The 22,957-nt window shown below is 41.0% G+C and overlaps 4 protein-coding genes across 8 annotated transcripts; all 4 read right to left on the bottom strand.

Moving 5' to 3' along the window:
• Window positions 1–76: 76 nt before the first annotated feature.
• LOC129365250 (proton-coupled zinc antiporter SLC30A2-like) lies at window positions 77–3,502 on the bottom strand. Its single transcript, XM_055038350.1, has 8 exons — window positions 3,357–3,502; window positions 3,100–3,275; window positions 2,771–2,917; window positions 2,242–2,395; window positions 1,400–1,592; window positions 618–723; window positions 390–518; window positions 77–309 (listed from the first exon to the last, which is right to left on the bottom strand). Exons 1-8 carry the CDS (start codon window positions 3,419–3,421, stop codon window positions 191–193), a joined length of 1,089 nt encoding a protein of 362 aa, XP_054894325.1. The 5' UTR covers window positions 3,422–3,502; the 3' UTR covers window positions 77–190.
• A 52-nt stretch (window positions 3,503–3,554) lies between these two features.
• Window positions 3,555–9,362, bottom strand: dnajc5gb (DnaJ (Hsp40) homolog, subfamily C, member 5 gamma b). Of its 2 annotated transcripts, XM_055038351.1 has the most exons (6): window positions 9,239–9,362; window positions 8,818–8,941; window positions 7,566–7,779; window positions 7,327–7,477; window positions 7,010–7,057; window positions 3,555–5,605 (listed from the first exon to the last, which is right to left on the bottom strand). In XM_055038351.1, exons 2-6 carry the CDS (start codon window positions 8,928–8,930, stop codon window positions 5,535–5,537), a joined length of 597 nt encoding a protein of 198 aa, XP_054894326.1. In that variant the 5' UTR covers window positions 8,931–8,941; window positions 9,239–9,362; the 3' UTR covers window positions 3,555–5,534. The 2 variants fall into 2 exon arrangements, with proteins under 2 accessions (XP_054894326.1, XP_054894327.1); XM_055038352.1 differs by lacking the exon at window positions 7,010–7,057.
• Window positions 9,363–10,462: 1,100 nt separating this feature from the next.
• On the bottom strand, window positions 10,463–13,736 carry tp53i3 (tumor protein p53 inducible protein 3). 3 transcript variants are annotated; one of them, XM_055038546.1, is made up of 6 exons: window positions 13,652–13,736; window positions 12,681–12,854; window positions 12,322–12,589; window positions 11,343–11,555; window positions 10,935–11,131; window positions 10,463–10,741 (listed from the first exon to the last, which is right to left on the bottom strand). In XM_055038546.1, the coding sequence occupies exons 2-6, from the start codon at window positions 12,819–12,821 to the stop codon at window positions 10,544–10,546; spliced, it is 1,017 nt and encodes a 338-aa protein (XP_054894521.1). In that variant the 5' UTR covers window positions 12,822–12,854; window positions 13,652–13,736; the 3' UTR covers window positions 10,463–10,543. The 3 variants fall into 3 exon arrangements, with proteins under 3 accessions (XP_054894521.1, XP_054894520.1, XP_054894519.1); XM_055038545.1 differs by lacking the exon at window positions 13,652–13,736 and adding an exon at window positions 12,970–13,169 and having other exon boundaries at window positions 12,732–12,854; XM_055038544.1 differs by lacking the exon at window positions 13,652–13,736 and adding an exon at window positions 12,970–13,168.
• A 5,940-nt stretch (window positions 13,737–19,676) lies between these two features.
• Window positions 19,677–22,954, bottom strand: cenpo (centromere protein O). Of its 2 annotated transcripts, none has more exons than XM_055038425.1 (6): window positions 22,598–22,954; window positions 22,322–22,476; window positions 21,786–21,936; window positions 21,431–21,702; window positions 20,907–21,066; window positions 19,677–20,733 (listed from the first exon to the last, which is right to left on the bottom strand). In XM_055038425.1, the coding sequence occupies exons 1-6, from the start codon at window positions 22,617–22,619 to the stop codon at window positions 20,678–20,680; spliced, it is 816 nt and encodes a 271-aa protein (XP_054894400.1). In that variant the 5' UTR covers window positions 22,620–22,954; the 3' UTR covers window positions 19,677–20,677. The 2 variants fall into 2 exon arrangements, with proteins under 2 accessions (XP_054894400.1, XP_054894399.1); XM_055038424.1 differs by having other exon boundaries at window positions 19,677–20,546.
• Between the last annotated feature and the right edge of the window lie 3 nt (window positions 22,955–22,957).

Raw genomic sequence — 22,957 nt, 5'->3', positions numbered from 1 at the left:
TGTAAATCTATTGCAGAGACGTAAGCTTTACTGACTACAAAGAAGATTGATTTGAAACAAATTAACCAAATGTTAGCAGGGGGGCTTATTTATTTATTCATTCACTTATCATTTGCGTACTCCAAATAATGGAGGCAGCTTTTTAGAAGCAGCTGCAGCTGATTGCCACAGAGGGAGCAGCCAATCAGAATCATCTTCCGGATGAAGCCTTGCATCGCTCCACTTGGATTGTGATGCCGGAGAAACCAAACTTGGAACGAAGGAGCTTCGTTGCCTTCCTGAGGATGATCTGTGAATCCGCATCTTCCTCTGTGAAGACAAGACATTTTTGTTGACTATGACGAAGCGGGTCCTTCAACACCTTTGAGGCTCGTTTTACGCCTATCCACCTATAGCGATGTGCGCGGAAAGCAGAGAGTGATCCATGTTGAGGCTCCATGTGTGCAAGCGGTTGACAGCTTTGACTTTTCCCACGCTCAGCAGCTGCTCTCTGACGGAGCCGGCGCCCTGAGGAGCGCCTAAACGAGATCAACACGGGGGGGGGGCAGAAAGACGGCGCGGCGCCTGCTGTCAATAAGCTCCAGTCAGCAGCAACACAAGCGGAGCAAAGCGTTTACCTTCCATCAGTATCCTGAACACGTCCTTCGAGACGGGAAGTGTCGTCCCGACGACGACGACGGAGAACAGGAAGGTGCAAATGGGGTCTGCCACTTTATACTCGGGCTGTCGGCGAGAAAGTATATTTATTAGCGGAGGTCAACAATAAAGCACTAAAAGGCTAATTATGAAGTACTTTGTAAAAAACCTTTTATTCACATAACGACAAACCTGAGTTATGTAATTCGCTACAAACTTCTGACGTTTAGCTGTTCTTGTAGTTTTTTGTTTGATTTATTTTATTCTATCCAAGGACAGAATTACAGAATTTGTGCTGGTTTTACAAATTTATACAGAATACATCAACACCTTATTACCATAACTCATGTGCAAATTTGTTTTCCTAAATAAAGTGCAAAAAAACTGTCCTTTACAGGAAAATCTGAACAGTTTTGAGGAGGATCAGAGATATTACAATCCAAAAATGAACTAAAAATATACAACTTAAATATATATCCGATACGGACTTGATATTGACTTTGTTGATATTCTATATAGATCCACCTACTTTTATTTAACGGTCTATGGCAAAAACAATGCATAAAAGTTAAGCGTCTGTTTTCAAATTCAACAAAATATGTTGGCATTTATAGTGGCAAAATGCAGGAAAAGTCAAGGGGTAGAAATACTTTTCCAAACCAAAAGACACAGCAGGTCTTCAGTCAAAGTCAAGTTGTGAATGAGAAGCTGGGAGGATGAGTCTGGACACGTTACTCTGCTCTGGGATTTCCCTGAAACTCGCCCAGAAGTGAATGACGGCAGCAGCCAGCAGGACGCCGACGCTCTGCAGCAGGTCGCCCAACACGTGGACGAAGGCCGCCTTCACGCTCGCATTGCCGTGGTGACCACCCCGAGTCCGTTTGTCCCCCTGCGCCACGTTGACCCCGTGGTTGTGGCCATGCGAGGCACCAGACTGATGAAGAATCAGAACCATCCTGCGTGAGTTAAAGGTCCACGTTAGTTTCAGGGTTCGCACAGTTTTCCCAGCACCACTTTGGAGATAAAGACAATCCAAATGAAGTAAAAAAAACAAAAAAACGACTTTCAATTTATTATCACAATACATAATCTATTACTGTTATTATTAATGTCCACAGCAGCCACCAAGAAAACTAAAGTATAACATTTATGTTTGGACATGTCTCACATCCGACACACATCAGGAAGTTATTGAGCTGTTAGGAAAAATAGTTACATAACAAATCAGGTTAAAATAAATGATGTTCCTCCCCAAACAAAATCCTAAAGCACAAGATGCAAAGGAAGTCACAAGAAAAAAAAAATCTAAAAATATGGCACTAATTTTTTTAGCAGTTAGCAAACAGGAATTATCTTAGTAATCCAAACTGACCTAAAACAAGAAAAGTTTAGTTTGACTCAACTTCAGACTTTTTATTAGGTGCATGAAAATGTCTGGTAGATGACGTTTTCCAAATTCAGGCTTTTTAATCAAACACTAGACTGCACTTCACTACAAAACTGTGCAGAAAGAAAATCCAGCACTTTCGAGGATTTGAAGCACCTGTGGGGAGCCCGAGTTTGACAACAGGGTTTGTTTGGCCAGTATAATCACGGCTCACTCACAGGACGTTGACGAGCACGGCACAGGCCGAGGTCACGAGCATGATCCGACCGTCGATGTCGTAGTCGCCCTCGGCGATCCTCTGCGTGGCTGACAAGACCAGAACCGCCGTCACGGCCCAGACGGACACGATGGAGAGGAACATCCCCAGAATCTCTGCACAGCCAAACAGCCGAGTCTTTAAATGTGTGAAAGCTCAGATGTTACTGAACATTTGTGATGCTGTTTCGCTTCCGACAAGAATCGGCAGATTTGAAGTAAACTGTAAATGGGCAATCAGCTGGTAACAGCCGGACTCTGACAGAAACAAGAATTACAATAGAATTATTTTGCTGCTGTTGATTTTTGTTAAATGGATATGTTCAAAAAGTACATCCGCATCAACTTTTATCTCAACGTATTGAAAAGCTCTACATTTTCAGTCTTCAAATTACAGTAAAAGAAACCAAAAAATTGTGCACGTTTTCACACCACTTGATGGAAAATCTGTCATTTTGCCACAGAAAGCTGGCAGCTCTTGCTCAGTCCCACCTGCTCGGTGCCAGCCGAAAGTCATGGTTTGAGTTTGAGGCCTGGACGAAACCTCCAGGGAGAAGATGCTGATCACGATGCTGCCGAAGTCCGTCAGAAGATGCGCCGCGTCCGTCATTATGGCCAGACTGTGAGCCGCGTATCCGCCTGGAGGACGCAAGAAAAAGTGAAAATTAAAGCATCTTATTGTTTTCATGTCAGCTCAAACCTCATCAGTCCCGATACTCTTCCCCATTTCTTTTAAACACGAGAAGATAAATCCAGCATGTTCAACAGAATTCACAGGAAATAAAAGAGCCACAGAAATCAGGAAATTACTTGCATCTCACCGATCACCTCTCCGGTCATAAAAACGAGGCTGACTGCGCACGCGACGAGGAGCTTCCTTCTGGCCACACGTCTCGTCTTATTTTCAGACTTTACCAAGTCGCTCAACTCCTGCTCCACGCTGCAGTCATCTTCGCTGAGCTCCGAATCTGAATCCCTAATCCCCGGAGGACTCGACCTGCCAGGTTAACGCAACATTTCAGCCCACACTGGAGAAGCAAATCGTGCTGAAAAGTCGAGACGAGACGGTACCGGGCACCTTGTGAGAGGCTCCAGGTAAGTCTCGACGAGGAGCTGCGTTTCCGAGTCAGACGGCGGGTCCATACTTTGTTTTTGTCTTTGAGGTGGAAGTAAAGCTTGGAAACCTGGCACCTGTTCTAACACGCGTTATCTGGCAAGGGTGGAGCGATACAGGAGCCAATGATGGGTGCAATACAAAAAACAAAACAAAAAAAACACTCACATATTTTCATATTAGCCCAAAAATTTATTTCATCATACATTTATGTTGCTTTCATTTTACAAAACACTAAAAAGTAGAAAAATATTTGGAACATTGAGGCAAAAAAAATAAAAATCATTTAATCTTCTAATAAAAATGAAAGAAACAACAGGATAAGAATATATTCAGGCACTTCAAAGTCATTTCCAGGAATTATACAGACTTTTTTTTAATAATTTCATGCAGGCAGTAGGAGAGAGTACAGACCCTTGGCATATCCAGACACGAGGCAAAAAATTATTATAAATATAAAAATATACTATGAACCAAGTCAGAAATATAATTTAATGTTACCGCACTGCCAAAAGAAAAACAGGATCAAAAAAATGCACCTTTTAATTCACAGAATAATTTACAATATACACCTCAAAAGAAAAAAAGAAAGTTTTGATCCCATCACCAGATTTATGGTTTAAACAAACCAAAAACAAAACTGTGTGCAAGTGCAGATATTTTGTGAAAATGGTGACATTCACCAAACATTTGGACACGGAACATTCCTGTTGTAGTGATGGCTCATTTCAAAATGACCCTGCTGCAGCAAATTACCTTCAACACCTTCAATAAAGCAGTTACCTTTTGGTGTCATAACTACACCTACAGTGCCCAATAATAAACGCTGCAGCTTACTAGTTAAGAGAATCAGAAGCAGAATCCTTTACTTAATTAAAAATTCTAAAAACAAAGTGTGCCTCTGGCTCCCCCTGCAGGCCAGTTTTTGAAGCGTCTCCCTGAGACAAGATAAAAACTTCACTTCTCTCCAAACTACAACCTTTCAGCGCAAACTACGGTGTTGTTGCTAAATAAAGAAGCGACACAGAATGGTGACGGATAAACGTTTTTAAACAAGTTACAATTTCAAAACCAGGAACATTTTTCCATCATGTCTTTCTAAACGTTTGCAGAGCAGCCCAACATCTTAACCCAGCTGGTGCTGCACCCTGGTGGTTAGGAGGCTAAAGGACCACGCCAGCAATTTGGATGTTTGGGAACATTTCTGGTCACAAAAACAGACAAAAGCAAGCTACGAGTAGCATGTATTATTGCTCGATGGCAGGATGAGCTGGCAGCGTGGCTAGATGGCAAAAATGGATGTTTCCTTGTAACCAGCCCCTAGATTTTATGGCTTTACATCAAAATGAAAATAAATACATATTATCGATACCGCTTTATTTCTGCGAAACTGCCGTATTTCATCATATCGTGATAATCTCATACGGGCCCATGAGTGACACCGATGACCTCGTCAAGCCATAAACGAATAAATAATGCAAACGCCTTTTTACGCCGTCTAATTAAAGTTTACCTAATAAGAAGGTGGAAGTAGCTGGCTGCAGCCGTTCTGGCTTTCTGTGTAAGTTACATAAAAACATCATATTGAGTGAAGTTGATTAGAAAAGACATTTGAAGTATAGATAAACCAGCATCACCTGACAGAGAAACAGCGGATGCGTCGACCCAAAAGTCATCAGGTCATTTATTCCTACGTTAATATTTACAGGAAGACAAGTGGTTGGCCTAAAATAGTGTGGATAATAAGAATTAGCCTGTTAAATATATGTATATCTATTTAAAAAATAAAAAGGTCCACATGTAGGAATCCTGAGCGGAGATGTTTTCAGACCACTTTGGCAACTTTTACACTAACCTGTGAGTTTAAAGTACACAAACAAAAAAAACAACAAGTTTTTTGAGAGATCAATGGTTTTGAACACCAAGGCTTTGTCATTAAAAAAGAAAAAAAAAAAAGCCATGGCAATACCATTATAAAGCATGATTCATGTAAACAAAAAGGCCCGATACGTTTCCTGTGCGTTGGTTTGAACGCCAGCAGCTGGTGAGATCTCAAGTTCACACAAAGTCCCAAAAAAATGAAAATAAATAATAATAATGTGAAGCTGGCCTTCTTAAAGACTCACTCATCCATGGATTTATTCACTCATTCGCCATGTTGCGTCTCTGTGCAATGGTTGACTGAGGCTGAATCACGATCGGTGCGTTCTCACCTGCAAAAAACCAACACAAAGACACAAACTGTTTGTTCCCAACAGTCAAGGTATCTGCAGATCGGAGCGCTGAATGCCACAGACATGATTATATGCCAGAGGAAATTAAGCTTGAAGATTTGTGATTGGATGCCTAAAATTTGCATGCATTTGAAAATTAGATCTATGCTCTCCGTTCCCACAATCGGAATAAAAAATACATAAAGATGGCCCTGCATAAAGCTCAGTTTTCTGACTACCAGTCATTGTGAGGAAACTATGCAACACACACACATTTTCAGTCAGATGAAAACATTTTTTCTTGTTTTTTTTTTTTAATTCTAGGTGATTTTGAGAGAAGCTGAATTTTGAATTTTCATTAGCTGTAAAATAGATCTAAAATTAACAGAAATGAACACTTCTAAAAATCGTTTGTGTGGAAAAAATGCAAATACAGAATGAAGCTGGATGACTGGAGTTTGGTGTAATTCCAGTTTCTTGCTGCCACATGTTGATGTGCCCCTAAGCAAGCCACTTAACCGTTAGTTACCTTCCAGTTTCCATATAAAATACAACAATGCAATGGAAATGAAACATAAAGAACACCAAGATACCAAAGCATAACACAATACAGCTGAGGACAGAGCGTAAGCAGCAGAATCGTCCATATTGTCGAACTTTAAACTTTAAAGAAAAGGAGGAAGACAATCTGTGGCGTTTATTGTCATAATGATAAAAAAAAAAAAACAATCATAATGTGAAAAGTCTTAAATCATCTTTTTGGGAACACTTTCCCCACTGCGCTTGCACTTGAGAAAAACGTCACAAGTTTACCCTCATCATCCTTTTCCGCAAGAATTAGATATGAATCAATTCATCTTTCTGGTTCTTTTCATTTACAGATTAAAATATAAAAATGAGTCGATTCTTTCTTCGGATGCATTTTATCGTGAGCAGCAAAAAACAAAAAAAGAAAAGCCTCTGGCAGCTCATCAAGATGATTTCTGAATCACCTCAATTAGTCGCTCGTTATCTGACATGGAAGTAGCACAAGCGGGTCACATGGATCTGCAGCGTCATATTTGGTGATATTTAACTAGCGCTGCGGTGCCCTTTGCTTTATAGCGGACCATAAACATTGACAAAAAGGAATGTTGGAAGGTTTTCATACAACTGACCAACACAAAGTAGTTCAGCCCCTTTTACTCTGATGCCAAACGTCACAACAATAACATTGACATGACAATACTAATTGGAGGGAATGTAATTTCTGCTCTTCTTCTACCGTTTTTGTCTTATGAAAGCATTGTGACACATAAAGCATAAAATCAGCATAAAAGCAGACAGGAAACAGCTCGGCCAGTTGAATGAAGCAGCAGAGAGCCGACGGGAGATCAAGGTTACATGAGGAGGAACGACGGTTACCTGAGGTCTGAGAGGAGCTGGGCTCAATAACTATTATGTGGCCTTGTGCTAGAAAACACAATTTAGTATTATAAAAATATTTTTTAAAATACATAAAATGTCCAAATTAAAGAAAAAAAAATCCTTCATTGAATAAGAAAAAATGTTTTTTTTTCTTGCTAATGTTTAGCGATTTAACAATGCAAACCAAACAAATGCTCATTGTTAAAAATTATATTTCATAATTTAAAACTTTCCAAAGATAAAAGTGGCATGTTTTCATCCTTCACAGCACAACATCAATCAAATCCCCAGAAACGAACCCGGCAGTCCCTCACCTTCTTCCTGCTCTCTGAGCTCCGCCTCCAGGTCTTCTGGGTCGATAATGGGATGCTCTTCTTCCTCTCCCGTTTTGCACTTTCCACAGCAGAAGCAGCAGCAGCACAAACAGCAGCAGCAGGTGAAGAGGGTGCAGCAGCAAAACAGGGCCTGAAAGACATGAATGTTACACGTACTCAAAACTAGAGGTCACTGCTCTGTAAATCCTCTGGCTTGTTCCTTTGGGGCCAGGCCTCACCTTGAACCACCACTTTGACATGAGGAAATAATATTTGAGGCCATCTTCACCAAACTGCTCGGCCAAAGAGAGGCCCAGGGAGCCATATTCGTCGTAGATTTTACGTTTGTTCTCGTCGTTCAGGATGGCGTTGGCATTGTTGATCTCCTTGAACTTCTCCGCAGCAGCTGGGTTGTCTGGGTTCTTGTCAGGGTGATACTTCAATGCCAATTTCCTGAAGGAACATTCGTATTATGATTTAGGTAGCGTGAAACACAAATGGCCTTGGATCAGCATGACTGAATTGCAGGCATAAAAGTTACCGCCGGCAGCACAAGCAGCAGCTAACTTATTAAATGGTTCTAAGAAGAAGGATTAAGACGTTTGGGACTTTAACCAATCCAATGCGTCTCTCATGACATGTGATGCAGGATCGTTAGCTTTGTGCTAACTTTGACTGGAACCTCAATTCCAAAGGATCATTAAGAGATTTAAAGTACTAAAAAGAATATGGGAAACATATTTTGTAACCCACATCTGAAGTTATGCTTTCTTTTTGATAATATTTTACAGACAAACTAAGCACACTATGTATCTGTGAAAGAGTTAAATAGTAGAAATTAATGAAGGATGGCTGGTGGAGCTACAAGACAGAAAGAAAAAACAACACCAGGTTGTGCATTAACCAGCTGCCAATCATTCACCAAATAGCTGCTAAGAATAGGACTTTTTTTTTTTATTGGATTTTGGTTATTTCTGCAGCAAGTCTTAGCAACTTTAGCAGCATGATCTTAAAAAAAAAGAAAGCATGCATTGTAAAACTTAATGATAAAATCTTAAACATAGTCTTTATAGTCTCTTTTATTCTGATTTGTGGCAAGATGTCACCACTGTTATAGTGAAATTGTGAATTAATTTAGTCTCTTTCACATCCATTTGGGGTCCATTCTTTGCTTTCTATTTCCTTTTTACACACGTGAATAAATAATTTTGTCAATACAAACAAAACTTGCCACTCTATACCATTCCTAATGACACGTTGCAGCCACAGTGTGCTTTCTTAACCAAAAACTGTTAAAATGTGGCCATATTAATTTTAATATGGCCACATTTTAACATCTAATTATTCTCACATAATTGAATCATGCCAATAATTAATATATGTGACTTGTGAGTCAGTTACTTGTAACAAATTAAATTATTGAGAACCCTATTAGCCACGTCAATAGCGGTCAATTTGCGAACATCAATAACTAGCGAATAATAAACTTACCGATAAGCCTTTTTTATCTGGTCGGGGGTCGCTCCTTTCTCCAAACCCAGGACCAAGTACAAGCTTTCTCCGGCCCTGGACATTTTTCTCTGAGGCATGTTTGGGTCCTCCATGCTTTAATAAACTGTGACAGAAACGCCAACACACACGACATTTACCAACAAACACGACATTTATCAACACACACGAGCTGCAGTTTCAAACCCCAGGTAAGGAAGTCAGCACACAGAAACCATGTTGCAACGAGACCGTCCTCCGAGTCCTGACAACACCTTTGTACACGCAAACTGCGGTTCAACAAGTTCTGAGAACATTATTCTGACTCGAGTGTTTTAAAGGTTTGTGTCACTTCACGCTAAACCCTGTGAGCTTCCACTGAGCCCCACGACGTTTCCGGTAAATGTCACAAAATGAGACCTACCGAAGGTGGAGAGGTTAATGTCCCAGGCGTCCGTCGAAACATAGAGTCCGACAAAAAACTCTGTCTGAAATTTATAGCGACTATTAGCAACTTTCTGAGTGAACTTCCGAAAGGGCCCGGAAGATTTGAGGCAGAAATGAACTCTGGGTAAGAAAAAGGGGGTGGGAGGAAGAAAACGGAGTCATAAAAGGAGAGAGGGAGGTTCCTGCTCGAAGCACCCAACGCCAAACGTCACATGCTTTAAACCTGTAATCTAGATTATCAATCTTAATCTAGAGGTGAAGCAATATTTTAATCCTTACAGAGCCATAGAACATGCTAAGCACACACATGGTATGTTTTATTATTTAGGTGGAACCTTATAATTAAGATTAATGACACTTAGTTTATAATTTGAATTAAAGGACAATACATTCAAGTTGAGTCACGTTGTAAATCCAGTGTTGCTCATCTAAATTAATACATTTACAATTGGAAAACTGCTTCTACTATTTATAGGTTATTTTTGTGTTAATTTATGATGAGTCATGTTTTTGTTTTTTTGTTGTTTTTTTTTTTAGCTGTTGCCAACACTGTTGTCACAGTATTCAATTGTTTTAATATGGCATTTACCTTTTGTTAAGGTTATTACCAGAGGCAAAGTTTTCTGATTTGAAAGCCAAACTGAATTGAAAGCAAGATGGTTCTCTTCCATTTTACTTTCAAAATGGAAAGTGAAATTGGCAGCAGTGTAGACAGCTGCTGCCAAGTAAAATTCCTGTGCTTATTAACTGGGGATTGCTCTAACAACAGGTCTCAGTCCTCAAGGGCCCTTGTCCTGCAACGTCTTGATGTGCCTCTGCTGCACCACACCTGAAAAGAATAATCATGTCATTTAGGGTCTGGAGAACTGATCTACACAAGGAGGAGGTAATTAAGCCATTTAATTCCTGTGTTTTGGACCTGTGGCACATCTAAAAACTGCAGGACAGTGACCCTTGTTTTATTTATTTTACATCTTGTAAAACATAAAGTTGTTTATGAAATTGGGTTTGCAAAAGCACAGTTATATTCACTCCATTTTTGGTCTTTGCTTTTTTTTTTTTTTTAGTTCTTAGATTGTACAACTTTTTATAGACTTTATATTCTATGTACAGATTTCAGCAAACAAATATTAAGCATCAAGTGTCAGGAAATCCTCCTTTGCAGAATAAATTATACAGCAGAAAACCACATTTAGCCCATTTTATTATTCATTGAACCACATCTCAATGTTGTAGAATTCATTAACTCTGGCCAAATAAGCACTTCGCAGCTGTGTTTCAGTCAAGGAGCCTCCTCACTTTGTGGAGTCACAGCGACAACAATTTTCCCCATGTTTCTGTTTGCTTCCATGTGTCTGTGAGCCTCCGCGATGTCCTCCAGCTTATACGTGCTGTCGATCACTGGCCTCAAGGTGGCAGGCTGCTCCGAGAAACACGGCAACGCTCTGTCCGCAAAGGCTCTGACCAGGTCCGCCTTGTACTGTAGAGGACACATACGCATGAATTACATTACAGTGACCTACACAGGAAGTCCTTCAAGTGCAACACCCAAAGTTTGCAAATTTCGGAACATCGGACACCAGGAAGGAACAGAAAGAACAAAACTTTCACCCTTGCACAACAGATGTGGCTGCAGTGCAGGAAATGAAACGAGCAGCTGTGACGTTTCTCACCTGAAGGCTGCGAGAGCGGAGGAGGCTGCAAAGTAAGTGGCCTCGCTTGGACAGCAGCTTGCCCAGCAGGTCTCCCTCCACTGCCCTGCCTCCCATGGTGCCGTACAGCACCCATCTGCCGTCCACAGCCAGCGAGCTCACGTTCTTCTCCCAGTTACTCCCACCGATGCAGTCGAGGATCACATCCGCTCCTTTTCCTGCCAAGTTACCACAAGATACTGCACTACTGGGGATGGAAGTCATCGACTAATGAGTTGATCTAATCCTGATTGATCTTATGGATCGACTGAAGATTAATCGATGAGTGGCCATTAAGAAACATGTGAAACACTAAATGCAGATATTTACATCATACTGAAAAACAATTCTCCCAGACTTTAAGAGCCGTTTGCAGAGCGTCACATTTACCTCCTGTGAAGTCATGGACTCCCTGAATAAAGCTCTCCTCCTTGTAGTTGTATCCAGCCGCTGCGCCCAGCTTCTCGGCCAGCTGCAGCTTCTCTCGGCTCCCCGCTGTCACGATGGGCACGGCGCCGAACAGACGGGCCAGCTGGACGGCAGCCGTTCCTACACCGCTGGCTCCGGCGTGAACCAGCACCACCTCACCCTGCTTCACCTGCGCTGCGGTGGAAAACAAAAGATGGGACACATGGAAATGAGTTATGGTTTTTTTTTTTTTTGTTCTTTAGTACAATAACTCATTCAAAGGGCGTGAAATTACAAGCTGGATATGTAAACTCCAAGAACACAAAATCTTACAGCATACTTTTGGTCCAGTTTCAAGTGCAAGAGTCTTAGTACTTAACACTATTTCTCTTATAACAAAGGACTAAATGTCTTTGTTATAAGTGAAACAATCTAGTTTCTTTTATGAAAAAACAATTTTTTCATCAATATTAAGAATTTATTGACAAAAAATAAGCTCCTAAATCTTGCAACAAAAAACGTTACTTGTACAATATTTGCACTAGAAACTAGACCAAAGTGACTGTAAGATTTTGTGTTTTTCCAGAGTATTTGTAGTATTTTGTAAAGGCACCTGTGCTCATAGAAGCTTTTCTCATTTTGTGATGTTAAATCCTCAAACTTAGCTGTATTTTCTCATGATTTTATGTGTGAGACCAACTCAACATAGTGCACAATTCAAAGTTATGTACTTTCAGCAGAACAACCATAGAGCAAGAGCTTTCTATTGGTTTTAGTCCAAAAGTATGAGTTAGAATAGTCTAGTTAAAGTCCTGACCACAGTACCACTTTGTGTTGGTCTTTCACAATGAAGTGTTGAAAAACTTCAACAACTGAAGTACGAATATTTTCCGTGAGGTTCTGTGATGCACCTTGTGTCGGTCCGTGTTATCTAATCACATTACTGTCTTTATGAGTGTACCTATGAAAACCAGCAGCTGAAAAGCGGTGAGCCAAGCCTCCGGGATGGCAGCAGCCTGGCAGAACGTGAGATTGTCGGGTGCCGGTATCAAAAGCTCCTCGGGAACAGAAACATATTCAGCATATCCTCCTCCAGCCAGCAGAGCCATCACCCTGTCGTCTGGTTTCCAGTTCCCCTTCACGCCTTGACCCAGACTGTCCACCGTTCCAGCAACCTCCAGACCGATTATGTCGCTCTCACCCGCAGGAGGAGGATACAAACCTCTTCTCTGCAGAGGAAAAACAAGATGAGGTGCAAAAATCTCCTTCAATCCAAACCACAGATTCCTGCTCTTGAACGTGCATCTAATTTGGCTAAACCTGTAACAAGTCGGCCCTGTTGAGGGCAGCTGCGTGGACTTTAATTAGGACCTCGCCGTCTTTAGGTGTAGGTCTGGGGATGGAGCGCAGCACCAGATTCTCTGGTCCTCCGGGGACATCAACACAAACTGCCCGCATCATCTTTGCAAAGCTCGAGCAACTCTTATTCCAGCTCTACAAAACACAGCAAACAAGTAATTCAATTGATCGTTAGGTTTTCATTTTTACACAGTTCCTTCATCCGTCTATATACTTCCATAGGAAGTGTTATAGAGTTTCATCCACTTACCGTGTTGCAGGTTTTTCTTAGCATAAAAATCCCAGTTTGAAGAAAGTGAGGCATTTTATAATTTCAGGATGTAATGTGATCAAAGTAATAATGAAGTGTTGGAAAAAAAAATTAAGAGATGAAATGAACATTGAAAATGACATGCAGTCAAATTATATATAGGCTATATAAAAAGTAATATATATATATTACTTTATATAAACTAAACAGAAGCCTGATTTAGAAGTGATCAACTAAAAGTGAGAATTTAAATGGAAGACGCTTCTAGCAGTCTGATGAATAAAAGGGTGGATGCGTGTGTGTTTTTTGGACACTTCTGCTTCCCGTACCGCATAGTGTGCAGTGGGGATGGAAAAGGCAGCGAATAACGAAACTATAAAGCAGAAGAAAGAAATGAATGAACCAAAGGCCGAAACGCAGAAGGGAAACAACAAAACAAAACAACAAAAAAAAAACCCCTGTAGTAATTTAGTTTCAAAATGACACGGTTACTACAGGTTAATACGCAGTGCGCATGCGCTGAAGTAAAACCACTTTCGAGTGTTTTTGATTAAAGCAATGCAGCGGACAACTCTGGTTTAGTAACTTGTTCTACTGAGCGGCGAAACGTACAGATAATCCACGCAAACCAACCTGAAGCCGGTTAGTTTCCGTGTTGAAAATAACTAAATGACGAACTCACCAAGCAGCGATGGAAATATTCGCTCTGAAGAGAGTCTTTTGGGAAGTTTTATGGCTGGAGTCCAGTTCTGCGCAGTTCCGGCCACCCTCCTCCAGGGGGCGGCAGTGTAACTAACCTGCCCACATAGGCGTTAAAGGAACATTTCGACGAAATGCAGCTTTTTACCTCATGTTTTAGGAAGGATATTGGGGGTGAAAAATGTAATCTAATAACAGATAAATAATAGATAATCCTGCTGTATTGTTTCTAAAGGTGAAGATAAAAAAACTTGAAGAGTTATGTAAAAATGTTATTTTTAAATACCAAAACACAAACCTACCCATATTTTCAATATTTCTTAGTTATTCATAACCCTCAACGTTTTTCACATTTTGTCCCATAGCAGCAGCAAACTTCCCTGCATTTTATTTTGATTCTATACAGTGAATTATTGTGCTAGATACTATTTTGAGGGAAGGACCCTTCCAACCTTAAAGACTTGGAGCTCTAAAGATCTCTAAAGATAAATGATTAAAATACCAACGTTAAAATGCAAAAAGCTTGTCAGGGACAATAAATGGGTTTGATACCTATTGTTATATTGGTTATTGACAAGAGTATAAAGAAATATCTTAATCCCATGTTCAATAAAATGTAAATAAAAGCCTTTTTTAAAAGAAAAAAGGTGATACTTATTTCTCTTTGACAACTTCCAACCTTTTGTTTTTTCTTTTTAAATCGGAAACAAACTTTTGTTGTTGAACAAAACTTTTCTTAATTTGAATCTTCCAGAGCTGTGAATATTTAGGAGAATTGCACATTGTTAACTTCATTTAGCAGAAGATTAATGGCTGAGAGGTCAAGGTAAAAACTAGCCTCATTGGTTTTTCTGGCAGCTGAAATTCCCTCTGCTGCCGAGAAACATCTAAAAGAAAGATGATATCACACACCACCTCATGACGTCATAGATGCGTGAAACATCTGTTTATGACATCACAGCTATTGGGTGTATCTCCCTGAATGTCCGAGTTATGTCATTCTGTCTGATTCAGGCGCGCAAGGAGCAAATTTCATTTCTTTGATCCCAAAATACGTCCAAGTATTTGGAAAGGGCTGAGACGACCGTTTGAATTATCAGAATATAAACGCTGAAAACATGGAAAAGCAACGTAGCTACGGTCTGAGCAAAGACTGGAAAATGAGAGGAAGCAACCCCAGTGATTTGTGGGCGCGGCGTAAAAACCTCAGGTATGACATCCTCGCTCGATACAGAGGGATCACAAAGTTGATCACCGAGGAGGAAGGTCAGCTGTTTGAAGTGGCTGACGTTGTCTCAAGTCAGCTAAATATGGCTGCGATATTAAAGCAGTTCAACAAGATTGCAAGCGTCAGAATCCGGCACAGAAACCCGGCTGCCATTCCCAGCAAGGATTCGTTTGGTTTGTGGGCTTTGCGTAAAAAATGCAGGGATGAACTTCTTGCACGCTTTAGGAAGGTTCCCAAATCAGTGATGGAAGACGAATCCATGGACTGCACTGAGGACAGAAAACTGGTAAGTTTGCAGTCTTGGAAAAATCATGGTGGGACCCCCCGCAGGGATTTGTCTGACTTGTCGAAAAGACAGGAGCCACACTGGTCCAGAATGGTGGCTTCCACCCAACAGAAATATGGGAGCAACTTTATGAAGAAGTCCAACACTAGATTCAGTGGCTGGCATCAAAGGAATGAGGGACTCAACAGCGAAAAGAGTTTCTCCCAGGTACAAACTCAGAGAAAGTGTCCTGGGAAGAATAGGGCCACTGCTCCGAAGGATAAAAGACCCAACTTCAGACAACAAACTCCAAACTTTTATCAACGCCATCCTGGCAATGACTTTGCAAATGGCCAGAGTAACCACTGCAAAAGGCCGCCGCTGAACCAAAGACAGTTTCCACAGCAGGAATGGAGAGGACATTATCACACATGGAATCAGACAAGGTCCAGAGGAAATATGTTGCAGTCAGCAGACCAAGGGTCCATCTGCTTTCCTGGTCCACAAAGGTCTGGAGGACAAAGTGGAAACAGGAATGTCCAAAATTGTAGGAGATCAGAAGTTGAAAGACGAAATCTTTCAGCTCAGTCTAATAACAGAAATCCAAATATCATTTCTGTCAACAGGTTCTTTGAGTTCCAAAGTTTCAGGGCACAACAAGAAACTTGGAAAAATCTAAACTGTGGAAGATATTATTGAGCTCTGTTGAAAACACACACTAAATAAAACACTGAATTAAACCAAAAAAGACCAAAAAGAAAAAAAGCACCGGTGTTCAGTTCAGTTCTTTTTCAGTTCAGTTCAGTTCTTTTTGAGTTCAGTTCAGTTCTTTTTGAGTTCAGTTCAGTTCTTTTTGAAAGACATTTTTCTTTTCACACAATTTTATGTTTCACTTGAAAAACCAAACAAAAAAATATAAAAACGACAAGAAAAAAAAAGCATAAAAATCGAGATAAACCCAAATGTTTTATTGTCACTGTCTCTTAAAAAATATCCTCTCCTTTATCTAAAAACAGAACTAAAAAGCTGAACTAGTACAAAAAACTTCTCTGCTGTGGCCTTTAGCAGTTTGTTTCTGTCGTATAATTTGTTTTTATTTTGCCTTACTTTACTTTGAAACTACTATTTAGTTTCAATAAACATAACAAAAAAGTTGGATTTACCTCTGTTGCTGAAAAACATCAAACAAATATTGTTTGATGTTTTTCAGCAACATCTCAAAAAGACATGAGCCTATGAGGTCACAGAGGCATATGAGGTCACAGAGGCCTATGAGATCACAGAGGACTGTGAGGTCACAGAGGCTTGTGAGGTCACAGAGGACTGTGAGGTCACAAAGGCTTGTGAGGTCACAGAGGCTTGTGAGGTCACAGAGGCTTGTGAGGTCACAGGGTCTGTGAGGTCTGAGGTCACAGAGGTCTGTGAGGTCTATGAGGTCACAGAGGCTTGTGAGGTCACAGAGGCCAGTGAGGTCTCATGAGGTCACAGAGGTCTGTGAGATCACAGATGTCGAGGTCCAGAGGCTTGTGAGGTCACAGAAGTCTGTGAGGTCTATGAGGTCACAGAGGCTTGTGAGGTCACAGAGGCTTGTGAGGTCACAAAGGCTTGTGAGGTCACAGAGGCTTGTGAGGTCACAGAGGTCTGTGAGGTCTGAGGTCACAGAGGTCTGTGAGGTCTATGAGGTCACAGAGGCCTGTGAGGTCTATGAGGTCACAGAGGTCTGTGAGATCACAGATGTCTGTGAGGTCACAGAGGCTTGTGAGGTCACAGAAGTCTGTGAGGTCTATGAGGTCACAGAGGCCTGTGAGGTCTGAGGTCAGAGAGGTCTGTGAGATCACAGAGGCCTATGCAGTCACAGGTCTGTGAGGTCACAGAGGTCTATGAGGTCACAGATGTCTGTGAGGTCACAGAGGCTTGTGAGGTCACAGAAGTCTGTGAGGTCTATGAGATCACAGAGGCTTGTGAGGTCACAGAAGTCTGTGAGGTCTATGAGATCACAGAGGCTTGTGAGGTCACAGAAGTCTGTGAGGTCACAGAGGCCTATGCAGTCACAGAGGTCTGTGAGGTCACAAAGGCCTATGCAGTCACAGAGGTCTGTGAGGTCTATGAGGTCACAGAGGCCTATGCAGTCACAGAGGTCTGTGAGGTCTATGAGGTCACAGAGGCCTATGCAGTCACAGAGGTCTGTGAGGTCTATGAGGTCACAGAGGCCTATGCAGTCACAGAGGTTTGTGAGGTCACAGAGGCCTATGCAGTCACAGAGGTTTGTGAGGTCACAGAGGCCTATGCAATCGGAGGCCTATGCAGTCACAGAGGTTTGTGAGGTCATAGAAGTCTTTGTGTTGGGTTGTAGCCCATATGTTGGAGAACCTTTTGTAAAGTGGCTCTCTGTCCGCTCCTTGTGAAGCTCACTCAAATCATTAAAGGATTTTGCTTCAAAGTCTGGTTAAGATTATCTGTAACCTATTTCATCAGTTACAGTTAGGGCCAGAAATATTTGGACAGTAACACAATATTTGTGAGTTGGGCTCTGCATGCCACCGCATTGGATTTGAAATGATACCTCTACAACAGAATTCAAGTGCAGATTGTAACGTTTAATTTAAAGGGTTGAACAAAAATATGTGATAGAAAATGTAGGAATTGTACACATTTGTTTACAAACACTCCACATTTTAGGAGCTCAAAAGTAATTGGACATATAAACATAACCCAAACAAAAAAGTTTTTTCTCAATATTTTGTTGCGAATCCTTTGGAGGCAATCACTGCCTTAAGTCTGGAACCCATGGACATCACCAAACGCTGGGTTTCCTTCTTAATGCTTTGCCAGGCCTTTACAGCCGCAGCTTCAGGTCTTGCTTGTTAGTGGGTTTTCCGTCTGAAGTCTGGATTTGAGCAAGTGAAATGCATGCTCAATTGGGTTAAGATCTGGTGATTGACTTGGCCATTGCAGAATATTCCACCTTTTTGCTCTCATGAACTCCTGGGTAGCTTTGGCTGTATGCTTGGGGTCATTATCCATCTGTAACTGTGAAGCGCCGTCCGATCAACTTTGCAGCATTTGGCTGAATCTGGGCTGACAGTATATCCCGGTACACTTCAGAATTCATCCGGCTACTCTTGTCTGCTGTTATGTCATCAATAAACACAAGTGACCCAGTGCCATTGAAAGCCATGCATGCCCATGCCATCACGTTGCCTCCACCATGTTTTACAGAGGATGTGGTGTGCCTTGGATCATGTGCCGTTCCCTTTCTTCTCCAAACTTTTTTCTTCCCATCATTCTGGTACAGGTTGATCTTTGTCTCATCTGTCCATAGAATACTTTTCCAGAACTGGGCTGGCTTCTTGAGGTGTTTTTGGGCAAATTTAACTCTGGCCTGTCTATTTTTGGAATTGATGAATGGTTTGCATCTACATGTGAACCCTTTGTATTTGCTTTCATGGAGTCTTCTCTTTACTGTTGACTTAGAGACAGATACACCTACTTCCCTGAGAGTGTTCTGGACCTCAGTTGATGTTGTGAACGGGTTCTTCTTCACCAAAGAAAGTATGCGGCGATCATCCACCACCGTTGTCTTCCGTGGACGCCCAGGCCTTTTTGAGTTCCCAAGCTCACCAGTCAATTCCTTTTTCCTCAGAATGTACCAGACTGTTGATTTTGCTACTCCAAGCATGTCTGCTATCTCTCTGATGGATTTTTTCCTTTTTTTCAGCCTCAGGATGTTCTGCTTCACCTCAATTGAGAGTTCCTTTGACCGCATGTTGTCTGGTCACAGCAACAGCTTCCAAATGCAAAACCACACACCTGGAAACAACCCCAGACCTTTTAACTACTTACTTGATTACAGGTTAACGAGGGAAAGGCCTATTGAGTTACTTGCAGCCTTTGGAGTCCATTGTCCAATTACTTTTGGTCCCTTGAAAAAGAGGAGGCTCTGCATTACAGAGCTATGATTCCTAAACCCTTTCTCCGATTTGGATGTGGAAACTCTCATATTGCAGCTGGGAGTGTGCACTTTCAGCCCATATTATATATAATTGTATTTCTGAACATATTTTTGTCAACAGCTAAAATAACAAAACCTGTGTCACTGTCCAAATATTTCTGGCCCTAACTGTATCCCTGTTTCGGTTAGAGCTTTTCCCACTTTACATTTCCCTTCCACTTAACCTTCTCTGAATATGTTGTTTTATTATTAATTTACGTCTTTTAAACAATAGTCTCATTTTCTGAGACAAAATTTGGGCGTTCTCTATCTATAAACCATAATCAAAAAAACACAGAAAGACTTAATATTTTTCACTAAATTTAATGACTCACTTCAGTCATGTAATGTGACTAGTGTTCATATTTGCTGACATAAGATGTAGGGTGTTTACATCACAAAACAACTTATTTTCTGGCAGTAAAAAAATTTGTATTTCAATATGTTCATCTTTGTGTTCAGGTTTCATCAACTTTGTCTTCATTTCATCAATAATAGTAGGCACCACATACACAAATACAATATAGTATGTACCATCATGTTTATTCTCACTTCCAGGACATGTGAATATGAATAAATCAAAACATTTCCTTGTGCTATTTTTTTTTTCAACATGAAATCAAATAAACCTTTTGGACAATATTTAAACAATAAATGGATGGCTCCCCATTTAATCATAAATGTTTCATGGATTAAGGCAATTCGTGTATTTATGTGCAATTCAAGTGTTAATCTGGAAAATATGTCTGTGCATTGAGTAACTGGATGTGTTAATTTCTTCCCAAACATACAGTATAATCTCACCATGCAAAGACAAAGAGCAGATTTGCTTGTTATGCTGTTTTATGAAAACTGCACACACTAAAGAAAGAAAACATTTGCTTCTTAGCAATAACAAAAGTAAAACTAGAAAAAAATGGAAAGTTTTCTTCTTTCAGTTCTTGGAGACGATGGAACAATTATATAGTGGACTTGTGCTGAAGGGAGAATTGAGATATTAGTCCTGAACCAGAAGGGGGCGCTACAGCTCCAGAATAAACTAAAAAACGCTGGATAAACAGCAGAGCTGCACCTGCAGAATGCTTCCATGACAGAAACAATAATAGAGAGGAGATTGTTAAATTCATATGACAGAGGGCAGCGCGACAGTTTGTGATGAGGGAAAAACATTGTGACATGCTGAAAGGTTAAAAAAAAAAGTCAATTTTACACAAAACTGACCTTTTGAGCAAACTTCTGTACTATGTATATCCAACAGTTATAATTTAGATACTGGAGAATAAATTAAACAATATCGCTAGCTTTCTTTATGGCCGTTATAGCTCTGTGCACAGGAACCTCCATCAGCAGGCTGCAGTTTTTCTTCCACTTGGAAGAGTTGGGAAGTAGTTCGTCTGCAAAAGCGCACATGTATAAAAGACTTTACAAAAATTATTTACTTTAGTCTAAGTAAGAGAATATAAAAAGTTGCATGTGCAATTGTAATAAATATAAAATACTAGAATATTTTAGATTTTAAAACATATTACAAAGTACTCATCAGGTCTGAACTCTGGGGGTAGCTGTGAATCCAGCCCTGAACTTTCATGGAGACATAAAGACAATTACAAAGTCAGTCTTCTATCGCCTGAAAAACGGTACTAGGATTAAAGGACTAACATTCCAAAAAGAAATCTTGAGGTCTCACGTTCTCTCTAAAACTATAAAAACAGTTCCAAAGTCTGTCTGTTTATCACAGTGAACAATAACCTTACCTTCGCAGTTCAGGTGGACTCCAGTAGGAAGACACCTGGTGTGGTCAGTGTACTCCAACGTGCAGAGCAAGGGTGTCTTCTCCTTGGGCACAGTGAACATCAGCACCAGTATCGAACACAACAGATTGCTCTCCATCACTTCAACGGACTTATGCTGCTCCTGCAGCATAGGCAAGAGGAAAATATCAGCATACTCATTCAGCACCAGAAGCTTCAGCTCTTCTATATTGTAACTAAGGTTCTTCAATGGGCTCTTAAAGGTGTACACACCACTATTTAAAAAAACAAACAGAAATTTGTATGTTAGAAAAGTAAACCATGACAAATCTGTTAGTGGTTAAGGTCAAAATACCTACATGTGCACACCGATAAATAAATAGTCTATTTGACCAACATTTGGTCAACTTAGTGTTGCCAACCACAACACTAAGAGAGTGTGAACAATTTCTAACAAATGCTAGTTGTGTTCAACATGAAACAATTATCTGTACTCTTACAACATTATTTTTACATAAATCTGGCACCTTCACAAGCTTCAGCTGCTGCCTGCGGCCTGCAAACGCATTCAGATGCTGGCTGACTGTGGCCAGGAAAGCCCTGAGGTCGGTTTGCAAGTCGCTCTGCTCAGCCAGGCTGTTCAGAGGAATGAAAGGCGGGATGTTGTGGCGGCTGATCCTAACGTTTGGCTTCAGGTTGAGCTCCAGGTTGTAGGTGTCCAAATATACACCCTCGTACTCGGTCGTCAGGGAAAAGCACATGCCTTTCCCTCTGTTTGTTGCGACGGTGTCATACCCACCTAGCAAATAAAGTGGGCGAATAAATAACAGCAATTAGGTAGCGAGCAAATTTGAAAAAATTAAACTCATATGTCACCATTACCAATAAGGTTGTGAGCATGAAGAAGATCCGTCAGCTCAGAGTGTCTGGCCATCAGGTGGAACAACTCTGAGCTCTCCGAGTCTACGTCCATTTCCTCGTCTTCTCCATCTTCTTGCAATTTGCCTGCAGGTGCTCTCAGTTTCTGAAGCTTCTGCAAGAGGGGGATGCAAACATAGACAAAATATTATTTACTCAAGGATGCCGTGGCTTAACTCTGAGGTCAGGATTTGGGGGAGTTGAGTCTTGTGCTTTTTGCTTCGAGTCTCCCTGAAAAAGGCTTATGATTTTCCATCTCTAAATTAAAGAAATTAGATTATTAATGGATGAAGGAGACAAAAAAAAACCCCGATCCACGTTTTTATTTCAGGCCCAATATCTTTTTTGGCCAAAGAAAAATCTGTACATTCAAAATTCTGCAGCTACAAACCAGAATCAAAGAGGCAGCAAGAAAATATTACAGCATAATTGCGTGCAACGTCTAAATACGTTTGTTTAAAAGCGCAGCCATTGGCTCAGAGTCTCAGAAGAAGCTTCACCTTGTGTATCTGCAGCTCTGCCTTCAGCTGGTCTCTCTGCGAGGTCAACGCTTCAACTTTAGCCTTTAGCTCCTTCACTCGACTCGGCTGCTGTGGGACCTGACTTCCCCGGCTCCGGGCCTGAACTTCCAGCAGACTCAGGTGGCTCAAAACACCTGAAGGTAGGAAACACTTTCACAATCCCCGAAATGAATTCAGCGACGGCTAACATGCTAGCGTCGCAGAAACAAAGTTATTTCAAGCTAACAAGAAGTTATCTTCCGGGTTCCGGCCTACCCCTCGTCGACGCTCCCTCCATGTTTGTCCACCTTGTTTCTTGTTTATTCAGCTACCTCTAAATTAGCAACTAAAATATCCCGCACTTGTTGTTTTTATTTTTTCGCGGTTGTTGCGTGCGCACGCTACGTCGCTCTGACGTCAGAAACTGCAGGTCTTGTGCGAAATTCGGTTCCCCTGCGCGCATTACAGCCAGAGAGGCGAAAGAGGCGGATCTGATCATTTCCACGTCGCTTCTGATCGATTTCTCGGTAAAAACAACTAATATAACCATGTCAATGTTGTAACACTCAGTTTAATTTGCAGCTGTTGTTTAAATTTTTTAAAAAATAAATAAATAAACGAGGTCTTCTGACGCTG

This window comes from Poeciliopsis prolifica, unplaced genomic scaffold, assembly GCF_027474105.1.
Source record: "Poeciliopsis prolifica strain line A6 unplaced genomic scaffold, Auburn_PproV2 SCAFFOLD013, whole genome shotgun sequence".
Taxonomy (NCBI): Eukaryota; Metazoa; Chordata; class Actinopteri; order Cyprinodontiformes; family Poeciliidae; genus Poeciliopsis; species Poeciliopsis prolifica.
This window is presented reverse-complemented; position numbering and strand designations above follow the sequence as displayed.